Source organism: Pavona decussata, unplaced genomic scaffold, assembly GCF_977016875.1.
Source record: "Pavona decussata unplaced genomic scaffold, jaPavDecu1.1 SCAFFOLD_234, whole genome shotgun sequence".
In the NCBI taxonomy this organism is placed as follows: Eukaryota; Metazoa; Cnidaria; class Anthozoa; order Scleractinia; family Agariciidae; genus Pavona; species Pavona decussata.
Window position 1 is genome coordinate 2,715,001 of NW_028145639.1, and position 23,248 is coordinate 2,738,248.

General features: G+C 39.8%; 1 protein-coding gene across 1 annotated transcript in view; it reads left to right on the forward strand.

Annotated features, from left to right (window-relative positions):
• Window positions 1-9,364, forward strand: part of LOC146458163 (uncharacterized) — a 25,068-nt gene extending 15,704 nt beyond the window's left edge. The window contains exons 9-14 of the mRNA XM_085091222.1: window positions 613-685; window positions 1,384-1,542; window positions 2,638-2,893; window positions 4,315-4,762; window positions 5,758-6,004; window positions 6,917-9,364. Coding sequence (XP_084947348.1) covers window positions 613-685; window positions 1,384-1,542; window positions 2,638-2,893; window positions 4,315-4,762; window positions 5,758-6,004; window positions 6,917-9,177 — 3,444 coding nt within the window. The 3' untranslated portion in view covers window positions 9,178-9,364. The remainder of the gene's footprint in view (window positions 1-612; window positions 686-1,383; window positions 1,543-2,637; window positions 2,894-4,314; window positions 4,763-5,757; window positions 6,005-6,916) is intronic.
• The last annotated feature ends 13,884 nt before the right edge of the window (window positions 9,365-23,248 follow it).

Sequence of the window (23,248 nt, forward strand, 5' to 3'; positions counted from 1 at the left end):
TTCCGAGAACAGTAGCTGAGCTACATACTGCAAATATCTTAACGATTTGGTTGAAACAGCTGTTGAGAGGTATTACCTCCAAGTCTGTGCCCTCAGCCTCTGTGTGCACTTTAAAGAAAGCTGTTTTGAACGACAGAGAAACTTACTCTCCGATCAGAGGAGTGTAATCTTTGGACTTTGAGAGGTACATTTCTTCTACCTGTTTTAACTGCAAGAAAAATACAGTGAAAATATCGCTTGCCCACAGTCAAGCCTCACATTGTTATTAGAAATAATTGTTGTATGTCAGATATGCCTGACCAAAATGCCACTTTACGTTGCCCATTTTAAATCTTCTGTAAAAGCGCTTTTATTCCGTATCGCCTATCATAGTTCCACTTTCAATAATAATTTGTGATACCATTTAATTTCGTAGTTTAGTTTTACGAAAATTGCAACGTAGTTTTTAGCTTTAGTGGGTACCTGTGATAATGTGCTGTCACAATTTACACAGTTAGCAGTAGCCAACGTTACACAACATTACTTATTGTCTCAGGAGAAGATAATAACTAACAATTGTGGCCTATTTAAAATAGCCCACTGGTACGGATAATCCATTTTCTATATTTACAGGTTTTTACAATGCGGATCAAAGACGCACACGTCATTTTACACGTGCTAATAACCTGGTTCATTCAAAACAGTGGTAAGTGTGGTGCTTGTGGTGTCAGCTCCCTTTTACTCACATGGAGCTGGTGTCGCTAATAAATTTCTCAATAATTGAAAAATGACACTGTGAAAGCTATAATATCAATTATAATCCATCAAATATTTTCGCTCGCGCGCGATTGGTCTAAACGCCTCACGTGACCAAATATACCACAGCTAAAAACTGTTCGCTTCTCGGAACAGATAATGTTCGCGGAGAAATATCTGAGCATATTCTTGCGCCAAATGGAGGCTATTGTTTATATATTGACGAGGAACCAATGGGCAAAAAGGCAAATATTACCAGGAAAGGTTCTCGCAACGTTGTGCTCAGCTGAGGGTTTCAATTAGTGTTATTGCACCAAAGCCAAAGTAATTAGACTGGCCAATCACAGCAGACGCAAACAGCGCAATGAACCAATCAGAATTCGAAGCAAATACATGTAACCGGTGTCAAGCGCGGGAAAACGCGTGCGTGTGCAAGCAAGACACGATTGGTTTTGGTTTTGCTTCTCATTGGTTGCAAAAGAAGCGTTAGTTCTTTAAACCAATCACAAAGCGTGGTAAAGTAAAACTAAAACAACAACGATATTTATTATAATTATAATTATTATTATTATTATTATTATTATTATTATTATTATTATTATTATTATTATTTACAACAACAATAGTTACGTACCACTTCCTTCTCAGTTGGCAAGCATCTCCTTGTGGCTTACTGGGGCCAGAACAGTTCAGGGAACAAGTTTCCTCACAATCCAGAGAAAGACCTCAAAGTTGTCTGTCAAGAGAGGAAGTACGACATTATAGTCATCGGTTTTGTGGTGACATTTTTTAGCAAAAATAATAAAGGTATGACGTCTGTCCATATTATTATACCTAAAAGACCTTGACTGCATTGGAAAACAGTTTGTCAAAAGGATGTACTTAAATTTGTCAATTTTGCGATAGTGGAAATTCAGTAAACACACCAGATATTTTGACTAGCTAACACTGTTCTTTTTGTCTTGTCAGTGTAAAATTAAACCCTGATAAGCGTATATTTAAAGAAATTGCCCAAACATATTTCACAACCCTGGGCGCTTTCTATTAGGCCAAACGTTCCAGTTTGAAGTTTCGAAAATTTAGCTACCGAATGGGACAATATATAGAAGAAAGATCCTCGCAAGGATCTTTCTTCAATTTGATCTTTCATCCGCGGTTCAAAATATATGTTTCATATATTAACATTCATTTGGAACAATATATTCTAGTTCACCGCAACCGACTTAACGACAAACCTGTTCCATTCACGAGTTTTTTAAGTAAGCCAAAATAACACATTCAACTTACGTAAGGGAAGCTGGACCCGAGTAGGAATGGCCAAATGGAACGGAATTTTCAGGTTGTTCCGATTTCCCGGAACGTTAGGACAATCTCGCAAGGTATACCCAAAATCCCAAAATATTTGTTCCGGAAAAAATCTCTTGTATTTAATTCTTGACCCGAAATCGGAAGTTCAGGAATTTTTTTGTTGGTCGAGTAGAGAGCACCCCTGTGTTTACTGGCAAACGTTTCACAGAACATCATTTTGACTACCTTATTTTCAACGGAATTGACAATTAATGCTGTATATTTGATAAATATCTCGCTACACTCACTCTCTCCTCCGCAGAGGCCTCTTTCGCGCTCGAGCGGAGACAAATAAAGGGACCGGAGACAGTGAAATAACGAGGAGCGCGAGCGACGATGTCCCCCGCGTCCCCTTTTACCCGATTTCCATTTTTCTTCCCATTTCCTTTTCCCTCCTTTTTTTTTGAAGAAGCCTCTCCGGAGGAGAGAGCTACACTCAGAGAATACAGGACCAGTCACTACATTACGGCGAAACAGTGGCCTGATAAATGATTCACCGTTTACTTAATGGTTGGCCTGATGCTGCTTTTAATTGCTCTGAAACTCACTTCACAGATCAGATGCCAGAAGTCAACTTCTCAATGCACTGCTGGGACCCCATCTCTCATGAGTACCCCAACCTTTACAGGTGTCGAAATATTGAAGAAGGCATCAAAGCTTGCCAGGCGGCGGGAAAGAAAGTTCTTATCTCCCTTGGAGGAGGAACTGGAAATAACGATCTTAACGATGCTAAAGCCATTGTACTTGCCCAAAATCTTTGGGATTTGTTTCTTGAAGGGAAAGGCCAGCAAAACATCAGACCGTTTGGGAGGTTAGAGAAGAACTTCGTGTTTCTCCTTCTCTTTTCTTGTTTTAACCGTTTCATCAGTTAAGAGAGTTTAATAGCAACCTACGCGAAGTCAGAAAGTTGGCAATAACAAAAACCATTAGGATTTTCCACGATTTAGGTTTGATGGAAATACCAAGTCTAAGTTCATAAACAGAACATATCACGTTTTGATGTGTCCATTTTGTGTGATAGATCAGTAACTAAGTAACTATTATCAATAGAGTGTTTTCACATGACGTCACAACGGCCATGTTGGTGTTCCAAAACAAAGAAATGGCGGCCATGTTGGTGTCCCAAACTAAACCTCTGCGAATTGAACTCTATTTTTATGCAAATACTTTCTTTGTTTCAGTAAACCAATATGGCCAGTAGTCACGTGAATGAAGACGCGCTATAAAAACATATCACGTTCTATTTCCCGACGATATCAATCAATGAAAATCAATCATTGATTGCAATAAATGTAATCAATAATCAATAATAATTAATTGATTGATATTGATTGGTTCAACCAATCAATAGAAATCGAAACTCACTCACTGACACGTCTTAATTTTATTGATTTTTATAGATAATCAATAATTGGTTATGCAACGGTATCTGAGTAAAACCTGAAGTTGATTGATCTAACGACATGTGCACGTCACGTGTCATATATACATATACGATGGAATTTTGCACCCTGTGGTAATCCGATTGCACCACACATGAGTTGGAGGAAGAAAATATAGGAAAAGGGAATAAAAATGTTTTTCAGTGTTTTGAGACCATCACTCGTTTTAAATACAGTCAAACCTCTTAATTACGGAGAGAACAGGAATAAGTGTCCGTAGTATAGAGGTGTCCGTTTTAGAGAGGTAGGCTTTAACTGGATTTCAGTCTCTCAGGGACCAAGTGAAATGTCCGTAATATACTAATAGAGAGGTGTCCGTATTATAGAGGTGTCCGTAAGGAGAGGTTCCACTGTAATTAATAAATAATATGATGCTAAAATTAAAGGATACGTTTAGTTATGATATATATTTGAACAAATAAACTTATTAAAATCATTTGTCAATTCATGTGATGCGTTTTTTTGAAAAGGAAACCGAGATTTGAATAATCAATAATAATCAATACTAATCAATGCAAATCGATCATAATCAATGAAAATCGAAACTCACTCAACTTTTGGGCTTCGATTTCTATTGATTTCCAATACCAATCAATTGATTATTATTGATTATCATTGATTATATTGATTTTCATCGATTATTGATTTTCATTGATTAATATCGTCGGGTCTATTTACACGAGTCCTGTTGCCAAATAAGATTTATTAGCCTTGTACGGACTCCAGGCTGGAAAAAACGTCTGGTCAGCTGTAATGTGCTTCTGAACTATTATGTTTGTTTTATTCAAAGTGCGATACTTGATGGAATTGATCTGGACATTGAAGACCATAAATCAGGCGGCTACGCTCAGCTGGCCAAAAGTCTTCGACAACTGGAAAAAACGGCAGGCACCAAGAAGTACCTCGTAACGGGTGCCCCACAGTGCCCTTATCCCGATTTATCTCTGGGCCCAGGAGCTGGTACGGCTTTAGGTGACCAGGGCGCACAGTTTGATTATATTTTTGTGCAGTTCTACAACAACTACTGTCAAACGGGAGACCCAGGGCAGTTCTACCCAAATTTGAAACGATGGTTCAAATTTGCAGCCAAAGTTAAGCAGATGCACAATTTTGTAATGGTACTACGAAGAGGGATTGCGGAAGGTCCCAAGATTTTCGTAGGAATGCCAGCGGCTACTGGGGGCGCGGGGGATCCCAAGTACTACAGAACACCTGAGGAAGTCGCAAAGATTTACGAGGTATGGAAAGGAATGGCCAATATCATATGTTTAACATGATTCCTGCTCGACAAACTGATTCACTTTGTACAACATTACATATCAAATGAGAATGATCACATGACAAATATTGTTTTAACAAAGATAAAAATTGGTAAGAATCGTTAAGACGACAAAAGATAGACAAGAACAGAAAAGCTTCGAGTTGTCAAGGTTAATTTTGCAATTTCAGGAAACATTCACTGCCATGTTGCTTCAGTAGTTCAAAAGTTCACAAAAATCGTTCCCATGAACAGTTAGAGAATGCATTTCAGGTTTTGCCGAGTACACTTTGAAGTGTACTGTCTACTGCTTGAGGATACCATAGGAATAGTTTATTCAAAAGTAACACATTATTCAACTGATCGACAGATTTCGTTTTATTTTTACTGATAAACTGGTCTAAGTACCCGAGTAGTGCTTCCAGCCGAGGTCCGAGATTATTTCTTTGCCTCGTGTGATCTCCTATTTCCTTAATACGGCTAAAACTCAGTTAGAAATTCATGCATTCACTTTAGCAATTTTAAATACACTGCAGAGTTAATTCTCTCACCCATCATTTGTGTCCTTAGTGTTAGCGGCACAGCATTCAAAAAGCGGCATATATTTGCTTCTAATTAATGCTAGCGCCTGTGGATGCATCGCACGTGAAAAAGAAACACGAGACAAACACTAGGAAAAACAGTAGTTCTGGGATTATTCATAATAGTAACAGAAATAGTACAAATAATAATGTTAAAATTAAAATTAGAAAACGATTAATGCTAGTATAATATCCGGCAGAGAAGTACGTGATAAAACTTATGATAATGGATGATATTCCACGCAAGCAAGGGTTTGGGTTTGTGTTTCATCAACACACTTCGAACAGAAAGATGAGTGGGTTAAGAAGGCTAATGGGTAACTTCTAAGTTGGCGTAGAAGGTAGAAGGTATGGGTAAAATTATGGATTTTGCGGAGTTGTTTATTTTCTACAGAACGTCAAGAACGAGCCAGAGTTTGGTGGATTCATGCTGTGGGATGCTGCGTGGGACCAACAAAACATCATCGACCGCCGACTGTACAGTGACCACATCGGAGACATTATCGAACGTGGTTCAACAGGAAGTACAACAACCCAAGGACCTTCTCCAGCAACCGGCGGAACAACACTTCCAGGAACATCCCCAATCCCAGGGGGATACCCTACACCAGGAGCGTCGTCGACCTCAGGGGGAGGTGACGGTAATATAGCAGGCTGTGTAAATTATTGACGGCCATTAAATATTTTATCTATCTTAGCACGCTAACAGTGCGACTAGGGGGCATGTGACAGGCATCCGTCCGTCTTGTCAGACCATGGACTGTGCCTTGGTCTCAGCGATGATTTGCACAGCGTCCTGTGACTGAGGAGGCGGACATGGGAAAATCAAATCTTTACCACAGTATCCACAGATGAAGGTCGAGAGCTGGGGTCTGACGCTATCTTCTTCCTTGGTGTTTAGTTCCCATTTTATTCCTCAAATCTGGACAGTTGCTGTGATTTTCGTAAGAAAATAACCGCGCTAATCGTAACTATAACATTCTCGAATCTGATTAATTACCAGCATCCATGATTTGAGCATAAATAGGGCAGCCGGCGCACCACTGCGTGTGTTGTAACAGGACGGTTGCTCTTCAACAAATCAAACTTTCTTTTTTTAAGTATCTGGCCATTAAAACTCTTCAAAAAGTTTACTTGTTATTTTTACTTCAATTGTGATATAGACATACTAATTGGTAATGATAGTTCGTATCGTCCAGTTCTGTCTGTAATCACTTCCAAGCTTTTGAAGAAGGACGTATAATCTGTCAATTTAAGTGATAAATAATAATAACGGTAATGATGATCATAACCATGATGATAACAGTTATTTACCCTCGTTCAGTGTTTATGGCCCAAGAAGCTTGTGGGGGCAAACATTTAAACTTCACAAACCAATCATTCAAATGAAAGATAAGAAATTAAAGCTCCCAACTGAAAAAGACTGAAGACATACAATCTAGAACAAGACCACAGCTCTTCCGGAATGTTTCTGTTAGTTGAAGGCAATGAGTTGATGTTTAAATTTTCACTGAACAGCGAGATGCGACTGATAAAACTTTTTATGCCCACAGATTTCTGTAAAGGTAAACAGGATGGCGATTACACAGACCCAAATAATCCGTCAGGATACATTACCTGCTTAGGGAGGATAGCATATAAGAGAGATTGCCTCCTTGGGCTTGCGTGGAACAAGGAGAAAAAGATTTGTGTCTTGCCGTTCAGTAAATATCAATCACAAGGCGTGAAGACAAATCAATCACATCTCAAATCGGATTCGGTATCTAGCCTATGGAATCACGTTCCTTTTAAACTGGATCACCGTCCTGCCCAAATGGATCACTTACCTGTCAAACCGGCTCACCTTCCTTCCCAGCTAGATCACTTGCTTGAGAAATCGGGCCAACTACCTGCCGAACTTAATCTCTTGCCTGTCAAACCACATAATCTTCCTGCCCAGCTGAATCGCGCAACTGACAAACCGGGTCACCTTCCTGCCGAGCAAGATATCTTGCCTGACAAACCAGGTCAACTTCATGCCCAGCTGGATCGCGCACCTAACAAACCGGATCAACTTCCAACCCAGCTGAATCCCTTGCCTGTCAAACCGGATCACTTTCCTCCCCAACTGGATCACTTGCCTCTCAAACCAGATCACCTTCCTACCCACCTTCCTGGCCAGCTGAATCACTTGCCTGTCAAACCAGATCATCTTTTTACCCACCTTCCTGGCCAGCTGAACCTCTTGCCTGTCAAACCGGATCACCCTCCTACCCACATTCCTGGCCAGCTGGACCTCTTGCCTGTCAAACCGGATCACCTTCCTACCCACATTCCAGGCCAGCTGAACCTCTTGCCTGTCAAACCGGATCACCTTCCTACCCACATTCCAGGCCAGCTGAACCTCTTGCCTGTCAAACCGGATCACCTTCCTTCCCAACTGAATCGCTTCCCTGTTAAACCAGATCAGCTTCCTGTCCAGTCGGATCGCTTCCCTATCAAACCAGATCACCTTCCTTCCCCGCCGGATGGCCTCCCTGTCAAACCAGATCACCTTCCTACCCAGCCGGATGGCCTCCCTGTGAAACCAGAACACCTTCCTGCCCAGCTGAATCGCTTCCCTGTCAAACCGGATCACCTTCCTCCCCAACTGAATCCCTTCCCTGTCAAACCGGATCACCTTCCCACAAAGCCGGATCGCTTCCCTGTCAAACCAGATCACCTTCCTACCCAGCCGGATGGCTTCCCTGTCAAACCAGGTCACCCTTCTGCCCAGCTGGATCGCTTGCCTGCCAAACTGGGTCACGTTCTTGCTCAACTTGATCGCTCTCCTGTCAACCTGGACCACCTTGTTGCCCAACTGGATCGCTTGTCTGTCAAACCGGGCAACCTTCTTGCCCCTCTCGATCGCTTGTCTGTTAAACCAGGCCACCTTCTTGCCCCTCTGGATCGCTTGTCTGTTAAACCTGGTCAGCTTTCTGCCCGGCTGGATCGCTTGCCCGTCAAACCGGGCCACCTTTTTGCCCAACTGGATCGCTTGTCTGTCAAACCGGGCAACCTTCTTGCCCCTCTGGATCGCTTGTCTGTTAAACCAGGTCAGCTTTCTGCCCAGCTGGATCGCTTGCCTGTCAAACCGGGCCACCTTTTTGCCCAACTGGATAGCTTGCCTGTCAACTTGGACAGCCTTCTAGCCCAACTAGATCGTTTGCCTGTCAAACCAGGTCGACGTCCCACACAGCTGGATCCCTTGTCTGTCAAACCGGATCACCCTCCTGCCCAGCTGGATCACTTGCCTGTCAAACCGGATCACCTTCCTGCCCAACCGGATCGCTTCCCTGTCAAACCAGATCACCTTCACACCCAGCCGGATGGCTTCCCTGTCAAACCAGATCACCTTCCTGCCCAGCTAAATCGCTTGCCTACCAAACCAGGTAAACTTCCCACCCAACTGGATCCCTTGTCTGTCAAACCGGATCACCTTCCTGTGCAGCTGGATCCCTTGTCTGTCAAACTGAATCATCCTCCTGCCCAACTGAATCACTTGCCTGTCAAACCGGATTACTTTCCTGTGCAACTGGATCCCCTGTCTGTCAAACCGAATCACCCTCCTGCCCAACTGAATCACTTGCCTGTCAAACCGGGTCACCTTCCTGTTGGACTGGAACACTTGCCTGTCAAACCAGATCACGTTCCTGCCCAGCAGAATCGCTTGCGTGTTAAACTGGATCCTAAACCTACCCAACAGGATCATACTCCTAAGGAACATCTATCAATCCGACCACAAAGGGTGCCAATCCAAAACAAAATAAAGGACCTTCTACGCGTATTGAAATAAAGCGACGGATCGAGGCGGTTGGAACCGGACTGAAAAATGTTTGGGAAAATACTCTCGATAGGCTCCGTTTTCTTCAGTTTCTTGGCCGTCTGGCTACAAACTGGCAAAACCGGCTAGTTATTAGAAAAGGAACAAATGCAAACTTATTCTAACGTAAGAATTTGTTGACATGAAGTGAAGGAAAAATTAACATAAAAAAACAAAATGCAAACGTGAGAAGGGAAGTATTTTCGCGAGTAAAAACTGAGGGCAACCATGTACTTTCACAGATAATTAATCAACAATCATTCGATAAAGCTGTAAAATACACAACAAAGTATAGCATTTTTTCTCCAAATTGCGGCTGAAAAATGAGCGGTTACTCAAATTTTCTTTATGGATTCTTTTTGCTTAAGTATGATTCTACTAAGGTATGGTGTTTCCGCATAGTCATAAACTGCTCAAAAATATATTTGTTTTAGTAGGCACCCTCCTTACCATCGTGCAGAGCCCTTGCTCTCGTTAATTATTCATGAACTATGACGAACGTTTGCGACAAAACGCGAAACATTCATGAGAATATTTGTTTTTTTAATATATTTGCGTTCGACGTAGAAAGAACGCTCTCATAATTGCGTTTGTAGTCGAGATTGTTTGGGACAGTCGGGACGCGTATCTGGCATCCCCCGCAGATTTTGCAGGGGCGGATGACATCATCACCAGTTGGCAAAGGAGAGAGAGAGAGCCTGGGATCGAGATCATCGAACGCAGTCCCTAATCTTTGATTGTTACTAGTCAATGCATTGTTTTCTGTTTATGAGTGATTTTTCGTGTGATTGAAATCTTGATTTGCAAACTTCTTGTGCATTTCAAAAAAACGTGACATTTTCGTTTGAGAGCTCGTTTTCAAAAACGATATCTTGACAGGAATTTAAAGGAAAATCCCTTCTTTTTCTGCACCAGAATACCGCAAGTCCCCGTACGTGGTAGCAAATTAACAGTGCAATTGTTCAGTGTAAAGGAAATAAACACGAACCAGAAGGTAAAATTGCCAAGTGGCGGTGTAACTAACACGAGAGATGTAGGTTGATTCTCTCAGTGACATTTTGTCTTGCTTAAAAAATGTGGAGATAACTCAAGTGTTGTCATGAAAGGTGTTAGTCATCGTGGTTTGAAATCATAGTTTATTAATATTAACAGTCTGTATCACATTGGTGTGAACCGTAATCACAATCTTGAGACAAACGATTAATTTTGAGCTATCTAATTTAACTGTTGTAAGCGATATATTCAATCACTAGGATATACTAAACGTAGGCAGCTATTGTTCATTTTTCCAGCTACCCACATTGAAAGACAAGATTCAGTATTTTGGGTAAAAATGTTGGAAATAAGAGTTCCGCTCTATAAGGGCCACGGAGTTAACTCTCCAATGAAATATCACGACTGAAATTAAAAAAATTTGGAAGTTTACGTTAATTTCATAAAGCGCCGGTTAATTTTCTATAACAAGGAAAGGCAGAATATGTGGCAAAATTCAACGCTTGTCACATCAAAAACAACCGCAAACCTTCATTAATACAATTAATTGCAAGAAAACACATTTCTTGACCACACCCTTAAAATTAATTAAAGGATTTAAGAAAACTTGTGCCGCTTGTCACATCAAATACCGCTCTCCTTTATTCGCAAACCTTCACTGCACATTGTAACACATTTTCTGGCCACGCCCTTACTAAACGCCAAAGAAATAGCATAAGAAAAGTGATAATGTCATGCTATTCTCATGGCTCAAGCTCGCCGAGGGAACTCGAAGAATGGATTCGATGGCAGTGAGTTTTCTAAGGGAAAGGGAAAAAGAAATTAAAGTTCATACATTATTGAACAGTTTAAGGTTACAAAAAGGTATGATTCTATCGAATAGTTAATTTTTTTAGTTTTGGTTGGTTACGACCATACTAATTCTGCAGAAATGATTTTGTCTTATTGCCGTTAACTCCTGATCTATATTGAATGTAGGCTCAATTTCCGCCGCTCCCTCGGGCCCGGTTTTCCTCCCCAGGGGGTTAGCACGGGCTTATTGCCCGCACAGTGGCTAGTAATCGAGCCTAGATTGCATGAAAAAACGGGCATCGAGTGCCTGTTAAGCGTTGATTTATGACCTGTTAAGAGGACTTTGTGGGGGACTAGGTTGAGGGCAATATGTGGAGGGGAATACCGTAAAACCGGGCTCTTATGGTACGTTAAGTCGAATACATTCCATTGTTATCAGCTATTGTTTCAACCCCACACGCTCTTCCCTGCTGCAATCAAAGCCTCCACTAACTTCTCAGATTGACAAGGGTCAATGAATGTATTCCCCCGAAAAGAACAAAGAAAACCGAACCAGCTGAAAGCAATTAAACAGATTATCAGAGATAGCCATGGATAAGCAGTGGTTTACACCGCCCATTACTTCCAACGTTCCTCCCCGACAAGCCCTGTCCTTCATCTTGCCGAGTAAAATCGCTGAAAAACCCTTTAAGTTATAAATTCCCTTGTTTGTTACTCATCAGATAAATCGATGGTAAATGATATTTCATATATTCCCATTCATTTAAATCGTTACTAATTATTTTATTCAGTGCCCAATAAGACTGTTAGTCAAGTTCGAGAGAAGTAGCTAAGTTCAGGGGGAAAACCTTAAAAATGCGGTCAATAATGACAGTTGTCACTTCAAAAGCCCCTCCGTGCTTCTTTATCTTTCCGACAAAAATGAATATTAAAAATTACCTCACTCCTTGGAGAATCAACGCTTATACTGCTTACTAAGTAAATCGTTCGCAATTATTCCATAAATTACCAAATAGACTACTTGTTGAGTCAAAATAAAAACCAATATGTTGGATTGTGAAGAGCTGGCTTGACCTAGCGGTCAATGTTACTGCTTGTCGCCTCGAAAGCCCCACCCTGCCACGCCCTATCCTTTATCTTCCCGGCAAATAACAATAGACAAAGAAACCGCCTAGTTCACAGGCTATATAAGGGCTTTCACAACAATCAGCATTCGTTCTCGTAACCAGCTACTACAGTTGCTAGCGCTCCTAACACAACATGGAGAAAACTGAGTCCTCTGCAACTGAAAGGGCAGAAGTTACAAAAGACAAGAACGTAGGAAAGGCTGCGACTACAGCAGAGAGAAGACGCCCCTTCAGTGAGTCCCGTTTAACTGCCATAAACCAGGAGAGAAAACGGATCCGAACTCGACAAAAAACCATGTCTTCTAACAGCTACTTCATGACAGAGCGAGTGGTGACTGAAAATTATAACAAGTTGACTGAAGAACAGAAGCACGCACTGGAAATCGATATCTTCAAACCTTTGGATTTTTACGAAATCCTCTTCAACAGAATGAAGAATAGAGACAGCACGAAGCAACCGGAAGGATCCTCAGAGCAAAGTGCCATGGTAGAGAACATCGAAGACAAGAAAATACGAAAGACTGTCACCACAGATCCAGGAGCTGATACCTGTTCATCCAGTGTTCCTCTTCCTGCGGCCCAAAGCAAGGAAGAGGACCAAGACCAACTGCATCATCCCGAGGAAGAAGAGTCCAACCGAAGCATACGACCCTTGTCCTGTAGCAGTTACTTCATGAAAGATCGAGTGTTGACCGAAAACTACTTCAAGTTATCCGATGAACAGAAGCAGGCATTGGAAATAGACATCTTCAAACCTTTGGATTTCTATGAAATCTTGTTCAACAGAATGAAATCTCGAGACAACGAGGAGGCCAAGAAAGGTGAAACTTGTGAACGATGAAAACTGTACATACTTAGCCGTGGACCGTAGGCTACAGCCATAACCTCACAGCGGATGTAATTATCTTACAAACAGTTATAGCGTCGTATTTGGTTCCTTTAAACACTTTTGACAATCGTAGTTATAACATAGTGCGCGTGCTTCCCTATCTAATTCCTATTGGCGTCATCATCAGGGTTGTCGCTAAGCGCCGGCTGCCGGCGAAATTCGCCGGCTGGGAAAGAGGTCATCGCCGGCTGAATTTTGGGTGGCAAACACTCGGTTAAAAGGGCAATGAACGGTTCTTTAGTTACCCACAAGCAATTGTTCGATTTAGAATAATATATTTTAAGTGAAAAGGTTGAATAAACTCCTGACTACCTTGAGTATCGATGCCATAAAGTAATTGAAATAAAGTCTTGTTTGGAGGACTTGTTTACCGTGTCCTCTTTCCGTTTTCTGCGTCCTCCATCTTGTCAACACGAAGCTTGGTAGCCCCTGCATTCAAGGCATTGCGAAAGATTGGGAACGAGTTTGTTACCAGGTATTTGTGTCAGATTGGGGAAAGAAGAAGTCTTTCTCTGTAGCATGACAGAGAAAAAAAACATGAAGGAACTTCTTCGTAATGTCTTAATACAGCTTTTAATTGGTTAAATTTTATTGCTTATAACATGTTTATGCTCATGAATAGCAAGAAGAACTGGGCAAACGGAGGAACAACTGAACAAACCAGAAACGTAAACGGTCCGCCGAGTGCTCGCCGGCGAAAACGAACGAACGAGAAACCGAGTGAACGAACCCGCGAAACTGGATAAACAGCTGAACGACCGAGTGGACAGCACTTTTGTTTGCAGTTCTAAGCGTTTATAAGAATCGATTTTCTGGTAAACTAGTGCAAACTTAAAAGCACTTATCTTTTCGGAACGAGTGGGAAGCGATGTAGCCTTCGTTCTCATTACTTTAATGTTAAGTAAATATTGAAAATCTTACGCACGTATTTTCACTTTTAATGTTAGAGTATACACGGCATTCATGAAAAACGGGTTTTAGTTAGGTTTTGAATTTTGTTTAAGAGAGTTAAGTTATTTCTAATTTTTATACTCCTGATGGATTTTACCGTGTTTAAAAAAAGAACTATTCTTCTAGTGAGCTCACCAAAAAGAGAATTAAGAAAACAGCATAGATTGACGAACTGTAGTAAAACAAAACACTGTCTGCTCAGAAGGTCTGTCATTCTCCTTAGGGGCACAGTGAACAGACCTGGTAGAGAGTTCAAGGAACGCCAAACAACGAAAACCACACGATGGAAATATGGAAACGTCAAAGCGAGGGAAAAAATTTTGAATAAATTCAGGGTGAATCTCTGTACCACACGTTTCAAACTGCAGCACCACAGCTGACCTTCTCTTTAATGGTTGTTTCTTTTTGCATAAAAGAGCCCCTAGATTTCACCAGAGTGCACCAAATTGAATTAAAATTTTCCTACTTATACGTACACGTATAAGTAGGAACGATAAATCACGGCTTCATGAACAAGTGAACGTCAACGAAGCAAATTTCGCGATCGCCTACCTTTATAGCATCGGCTTAGTCAAACCGCCTTGGCGAGTTAGACCCCCTCATTAAATGTTATTGTTATTATTATTATTATTATTATTATTATTATTATTATTATTATTATTATTATTATTATTATTATTATTATTAAATAACTGCTTTTACTGTCAACAAGAAAGCCTCAAAGGGGGATTATGGAAGCAACTAATACTTCACTAAATCTTGAGCAAGAGGCGCTGTTATTACCCTGTTTTTTATCTGAAATTTCACCACGAATGCAAAGTGTCCAGACCAACGAGGGCCACATACAGTCTTTGGAATGTTTTAAAATGATTTCGTGACGAGACCTGGGATGGTCTTACAGCTCTAATTTAAAATACAAAGTTCATTACAATTGTTCAAAGCTTTTCCATGTTGTCATGCTTTGTCAATATGGCAATTACTTCAATTTAAGGTCAGGAGTGTTATAAACCACTGAAAGTCATACTTTGTTCGAGATGGACAAGTTCGATATAGGCACAGTAGATGACTGTAAATAAACTGGTTTTCGAGATTGCCTGTAGGTTTGTTATAGAAATTCATAATCTCTCCCTCGAGTCCCAAATATCGATGCCCATTGTTTTGTCTATTAATTAGACAGCCAAGATAAAGCTTATGGCATAATTAAGACTCTGTACAGCCTAACAAACCACGAATCTAACCCGACAATATAAATACAACCTTGAAGGGTTAATCTCCTATGATCAGTTCCAAATCACTTACTCTTGCAAAAATCCTTTGTAAAGCGGCTCAGCTTAGAGAAGCAGTCTGGAGGTAAGATCAAATGTCTTGCTTCTTATTCCAGCTAATTCTAAGGTTTTGCGCTCACCAAATTCAGCTCCTATTCAAATTCAACATTGTTAAATTTTCACGCAACTTCAATGCTTTCCTGTAAATATTCTATTTACATGTCGTCTTCGAAGATTGACACAGTTAGTTATTAGTGACCAATTACATTGGCAGGGTTTTTGCCGAGATGATTTTCAGCCAGGCAACGGTTAAATTTAGAATTTGTCGTGTGGAAAATTAATGGCTCCAACAACATTAATGGTCGAGTGATTTCAATTTCGTTTATACATCAGTTTTGTGCCTATTATTTTTCGGATACAACTAGCTTTTTCGTTTGCTATTGCTTCATATGTTACAAATAAAGCTTTAAGGCTGTTAGCCGGGCTGCTACAGTAAACGCGATGGATCATGTGTACTATAGGCTCCCTCGGTCGGCATGTCGACTCTCGGTCGATTGTCCGAGAGTCGACCGACATGTCACCGACAGTCGACTGCTAAGCAGTCAAATTGTCGGTCGTCACATGTATGTCCCAGCTTCAAGCACTGGTATCGGCGTTACCCTGGGGGATAAGTGTGTGTTACCCTACAATGAATGAACAGGAAAAAAACAAATCCTCATGGCTACACCACTGAAAATATAATCCGACTTTTTCCTGGGAGGATCCGATGCAGGGATTACCGGTTACTGGAGCAAAATTTACAATGCAAGGGGAAAAAACACGTTCTGTTGGTCACGACAGTTATACGGAATCAATACCAACACGGAAAGCGCGAGTTTATGAAGATTATAAGCAGCTGACATGACCCAGCGACAAACGGAAAACCAAAGCCGCAATTAAGAAACTGTATGAAAAATCATTTAGTAAGACTCCCTGTCTTACATCCGCAACTGCAGTGGCACATACACGACTGCAGGACGGAGTAGTTTGTGTTACGGTCAGTATAAAATGCAGACTGCAGACTGCAGACTGCAGATTGCAGACTGCAGACTGGGTATAAAATGCAGACTAGGTATAAAATGCAGACTGCAGACTGCAGATTGGGTATAAAATGCAGACTGAGACCAAAACCGCCTCTTCGTCAAATACAGGATACTAATGAATTTTTCAACTTAACTTAGTGTCATACAATCGTCTTTCGAGATCATTTGCCATGAAATATTTATTTGACATTACTATATAGCGTCAACCTTGAAATAAACAACCGCAAAGCATGACGTAAGCAATAATGCTGACACATGACCTTTACTTCGCACGTGGTTGACCTTTTCGCCGCTTTGCGTCAACATGACATCGGCGACATCGGTAAGTGGTAGTCAGGGTGGCAGTAAAATAATGTTTTTTGAATAAAATATGTGTTCATGTATTGCTAGAATAGTGAAGGTATACAATTTGTCTTTGACAAACTTCGTTAATATTCAAAGAAACTAGTTAAAATCTGTCGATGTCAAATTGCTTGCCCCGCTCAGAAATCAAGTCTGTTTCCCTCATAATAATTATGAAAACCGTCATGGGCGTTTGTTTACGAACTAATGCAAAGCGATTAAGCTGGAGTCTTCTTTGTGAAGAAAGGGCCTCAGGAAATGAAAGCTGCCAAATCAAGATAAAGGAAGCAAATTGTTGAGAAATGGGTCAAAAATAAGGCCAATTTCGCGGGAGATGATCTCGGAAATGTAATTGCGTGACACTTAGGTGAGTTGAAAATTGAAAATGTATCCTGTATTTGACGAAGAGACGGTTTTGATATCAGTCTGCATTTTATACCCAATCTGCAGTCTACAGTCTGCATTTTATACCTAGTCTGCATTTTATACCCAGTCTGCAGTCTGCAATCTGCAGTCTGCAGTCTGCATTTTATACTGACCGGTTTGTGTTAGCTTTTTCATTTGTTCCTGGGAACTTTACTGCATTCAATGGTAATTACTTACACACGATCAGTTCGTGACTCTAAAAGTAATTACACAATTCAAAGAATCCCAACATATCCGACGTTCATAGTGTGGCATGTGACATGGTTCGGAAAACCCCATATCAGGGTAATTGCAACGTGATATAATCGTTTTGGTCTCGAACAACAAATCGCCCAGAGAATTTTTTCGAGGAAATACGGATGCTACTTTTGAAGCTGTTGTGTGTTTGGAAGTTTACAGCGCGTTAGCATCACGAAGAAACAGAAAGACGGAAATCAAGGATTGTTATACACTGCTGTTTAATCAGTAGAAAAGGCCAGTGTAATTTGTTTTTGGAAAAATATTTTTAAGGGAGGAAAGTTGTTTTTGCAAAACTGACACAAAACACAGTTTAAAAAAAACTTCAAGGGAATTACAGCGGGATTTCCTGAAAACCTCAATCTCCAATCACGTTACAAAAACATCAAGTTCGTATTGGGGAATATGGTAAATAATAAAACAACATCTGCGATAAACAGGATTGATTTGCGTTTCTGTCATGAAGACATAAAAGGTTCTATGACAGAAATAAACTTACCAACTCCACCTAATTATTGGCCATTTCCGAGTCCAGTTGGTTTGAACCTCATTATAAAAGCGAGGCTTTGTACATAGTTTTTGTTATGAAAATTAGTTTTCATTCGGCGTATGCAAACAAAACTAATTTTCATATGAAAAGCTTTAAACTAAGCCTCACTTTGGTAATGAGGTTCAGAGAAACTCGAAAATGGCCTATTTCTTTACAATTTCTGTCGTAAACCAAAATCTTAATTGATTTACAATAAACGAAGTTTGAATATGTGTATTACTTGAATGTGTTTGAAATTCGATTTTTTGCAAGAAAAAATAAATAGCTAAGCTACAGTGTAATGCTAAATTTCAATTTTGCATGATCAAAACTAGATTTAACTGTTTGATTTCTTCAATATTTACAAAATCCAAGGAGAATAAGCGTTTACCCAGCTTTTTAGGAGGTTATCGTAAAACATAAATACAAAAACATAGTATTGGAGATAATGATGATTAGAAAAAAGTGAATAAAAAGCACAGTTTTATGATTTTCCATGAAGAGAAATCGGGCTCAACATCATTTTTCGCAATGCTTATTGTTTACCTTAACACATCCGTCCTTGGTGGCAAAGCGTATTTGAGCCTCCTTACCAGTATTTCGATGGCCACTGATTAAACTGACGAGCGACGATTTCCAGATCATCTTAGTCAGAAAATGTAACGTCTACTATCAAAACTGCTATAGCTATAACATTTAATCGAAATTATTTGTCATCTCAGGCCATCTCTCATTTTTTAGAAGTTTTTTATTTCTCGGACGATTCAACGACGACGGCCAACGGAGCCAAACGTCAGAATACTCAACCGACTGTTGTTAGTTCTGATCTTGTTATGTCTTTAGCAACTGTTATCGATTAAAAGCAGTTTATGTAGTTCTCTATTTCATTGCTTTTGTGAGATATTTATTTGGTTACCGATACACAATCGGCAGACAGTGATCAAATTTCTCATATGAAAACCAAAAATGTAGTTTCAAAAATTGACTATTTGCAAAAACTGCGACGAAATCGAAATCTGAAAGTACCCATACAGAGGCCCAAATTAGTACAACGGAAATCAAACGACATCTGGTGGTTGCATGGGACCACACTTGAATTCATACTTGGAAATGATTTTTTTTTTCAAAACGGTACTTCAAACTGTGAACAAAATTTCACACTGCATGACTTTCATCTGGGTGCTGACTAGAACTCATCTACAATTACATTTACAAGGAAATACATCTCGTATTAGATTCAAACCCGGACGGAAAAACACTGGAAGTACAATAAGTTCACCTGTTTCGAGCAACTCAAATGTTTATCTTTTTCCGTATTTAAAGAAAATAAATAAACTGACCTCATAGAGTTATGATAGAAATCATTTGAAATCTCTTTCTATATACGTTTTCGGATATCATAAGCTTCTGTGGGAGACATCACGTTTCATTTTTCGCTAAATGTGAAGCAAGTTTTTAAAAAGCTATTGTCTCCTTCACCGTAGGCCGTCACCATTAATAGCGCATGTTTGGATTAGCCTACCGGTAGACCACAGACGAAGTAAATATATGCTAATTTCGTGTGAGGGAAACTGGCGGTTTTGAACATCTAAGAACAAGGTTAGCTGCATCAACTGCAAGGTAGGAAATATATTAATACATCTTCTTCCATACAAATAATTTGAAATATCATAAAGATGCATTTTTGAAAAAAACATTACACAGTAAAATATACATAAACCAAGAGCACCTCTAAATTCTGCATCTATTTTTTTTTATTTGTTGTGACTACAATTTGCCAGTTTTTCCCTTTAGAAATTATTGGTTTGTCCTCTACCAGTATCTAGTTATGACATTGTTATACACATTAAAATGTTTGGCCTTGTACTATATAGATCGAAGCAACATGGACCGTTGCGTGTATGATATATAGTTTTACCTATTAAATAATGGACCAGCTGAGAGGTTCTATTCTGATTCGATTTTCAGGGAAATCTATCCTTACCAGTTAAATTAATTAACCAAAATCGTTCTCTCTCTGTTAATGCACTTTTCTCCTCAGATTTCTAGGTTTTAATGCACTGAGTTTTTCGTATTTCCCTATTTCAAAGCCTTTACTGATTTCACGAGGCTTGTTCAGCACTAAACTTTTTATTCTTTTTGGTATGCAGTGTACTTTCCGTTTGTGTGATTGACGCAACTGAAACTTGAATTATACTCTTTGTCAGCATTTGGATTCATGAGAGCAGTTTATCAGAATCACTCATGACAAACAAAAACTAACTTAAGCGCGTTGTAATGTAAATCACAGATCGACTGAGTTTTGATGCAATTCCGATTCGTGCGCCGACGATAAACATTGCTTTCATCGCTAAATTCTAATTATGTTCATAAGATATTCGCGATTCTCCAGTTAAACTCAGCTCAGATAATTTATAATTAATGGTGGATTAAAGTTTTGTGATAAACGACGATTAAACGACAAATCCGGCTCAACCATATATAAGACGTGTCTGTCAGTAAAATCATGATGATAATGACAAAACTCAATACTGTGACTGGTGGTCAGAAAATCGATGTTGCTGGAACTGAAAGCACTTTAAAATTGTTAAATTTCTATTTATTAAATAACAGGTAATAAATTCACAAAGTTGGCAGACGTTAATTCATCTTGACGGACACGTATCTGAAAGTTTAAAAAATTTTGATCCTTTGAAGTTGTTATCCGGCTGGCAGTGCAAGGGTACCAGTATTTGAAGGAAACTAAAATGAATAATGAAATAACCCGATATTGAACATCTCGACGGACACCTTTCCGCGGCTTCAGACGAAAACAAAATGAAATTTTTGTCATGTATACCAGACAAATACTAGGTTATGGCAAGTGGTGTTTGATGGCCTTCCAAACATCTATTATATGCCAAGAATCAGATTGTCCTCGAGAATTCAATCCCAGTATCACGCTCAAGGGTCTTGCCAGATGAACAACTCATTTTGTTCCACAGAAACACAATATTAAACGATTCCAGTTTTTTAATTTTCTGAGTCAAACCGTCTAAGTTTTCTCTGTGTATCTACACAACATGTCGACAAAATGTATAGAAACCACTCTACCTCAATATGACATAAGCCATATTATCTTAAAACTTATCGCCTTCACTGCATTCAACCTGCCTCCATTTTATTAACGAGCCTCTGAAGTTATGCCATTCTCATCGTTAGAGAGGTGTTTTAAGTCAGTAAAGAAAGCACTGTAAACATACGCAGCCAAAAACACAATACAATGGAAAAATTATCGGGGTTCCTTTGTATATATTAAATTTAATTATTACGATTTTGCTTTAATTAAATGTTTGTAGAGGGAAGGTCCTTGACGTTCAATGCCCTTAAATCTCTAAATATAGCTTAAATTCGACGTGCCTATACATTTTCAATTAAGGGGTTTATCACTGCTTCACTGTAAAACTCTGGAAAAAATTATCAGTGTTTATGTGATCACCCAAATGGCACATCTGCCATTTGCCACTGATCTCAAAAACATGACTGGGTGGGTCTAAAGGACGTGCGTTTAATTTGTTTGTGGTTTTGTTGTCACCGACTAGCGCCTTTAATGAAGGATTAGAAATCAATGCCGAAACGTTTATAGCGATTTGCATCCATATCGTGTTTGAAGAGGTTGCGAGAAGAGTAGAAGGATAGAAAAAGACAAGTAAGAATCCCCTGAAGAATGAATGTATAGAAAAGGACTAAAAACGATGAGTTTAGTAAGAACAGAGAATGTAAAGGACGAGTAAGGAAAGAAAAGGACCGGAACTGGGCGAATAAGGACTGAGAAATACTTGAACTGAACCAGGCTTGTGTTTCCAGAACACTGATTTCTGAAAGATAGAGTCGTCTTCGGCTGGACTAGCTGGAACAACCACAAAACCGACATCCGAGAAACTGTTGGAATATAAATACTGATGTCCATAAGCACTCCAAGATTTATACGACAGAGTAAGAAATTAGAAACAACAGATACTTTGGGGGTGAGGGTGGGGGTGTGAAGGAGGGTAGTCCTTTTGTTTGAAATACTGCCGGAGTAGGGCGATCGTAAACGAGACATTATTGCCTATATCACAAACTGAATGTGCCAACGTGCTACTGACGTACGACTTTGTAATTTTACTTTCCCATTGGCATTCTATGTTTTGTTTAATGTATGGAGCAGTCTCTAAAAGTCGCACTTGGCGACGTCTGATATAGTGACAAATCAACGCTATTCCGGAGACAAGAGCAAACGCTGAACAAGGAATTCTAGATTTGCGGCCTGATAAGTAAGTGAACAGAAATTTAAACAGTTTGTCCACTTTGGTCGAAGAAGGATTGTGGATATTAAGAGTTACAACTTAACACAATAGGCAACCGTAAGGAGGCTCCCTCTTTGTAAATTTGTGGTTTTTCGGTTACCCAGGCCGTCTACAGCTTACAAACCTGAGTAGCAGGTACTCGTTTGTTTTTTAACCGTGGGAGTCCGGAAAGAACGCACCTCATGCACTGGATGTTTTGTTTTTCACAAACGTTTCAGAATATATCACCTTTGACAGTGTATTTTTGAATCAGTCTGCAGTAGTTCCTTAAGGCCATTTCATTCGAAAGAGATCCACACAAGAGACCATACTGATCATAAAAAAGGCTGAAAAATTCTGGGAACCTAGGAGTGCGAACAGCATAATCAAGGTGTAGTGATATGAACACAGAATTAAGGCACGAAGCTGGACTTTACATTTATTATTATTATCAGTTGTTAACCAAGCCGGCACTATTCTCTATATGCATTCTCAGCTGAAAATGATGTCAATGTGTCGATGAGAATTAAAGGAAGATTCGCTGTTCCGTAGTAGCCGTCAAGTTGACATACACTGCCTTTCCCTTTCAAGGAAAGATAACCTTTTCGTTGTGTGCGCTGAGTGCTACTTGAATTTGACGTAAAGGTCTTATTTACAGCTGCTAACTCAAATATGGTCGGTAACGTGCAACAATCTAGAATGAAGCTGAGATAATCACTTTAAAGCAGAAAATGTAGTAGAAGTAGTATTAGATTTACAAAAACATTTAGTTTCACTTTGTTTTGGTGATTACTTTTCCTTTTCATGCAACGATTTATAATTATCTTGGTGATATAGGAGGGGGAGGGAGGGAGCGAAGCGACTTCAAAGTGTAGCAACTCTGACTTAATACTTTAAAAAACGGAATGAAACTAAATAGAACCTATCTGATTCAAGATTTCTGGTACAAACTGAATCGCTTTTTCGATCTTGCAAACGTTTTGAATGCAGAAGTCATATCATAAGTCGGTAAAGTATGGTGTAGTTCTGAGATGGACTATTTGTGGTGACAATGATTGACGTTTCAGAGATTCAAATCAATTAAAATTGAGGTTTGTGGTGACA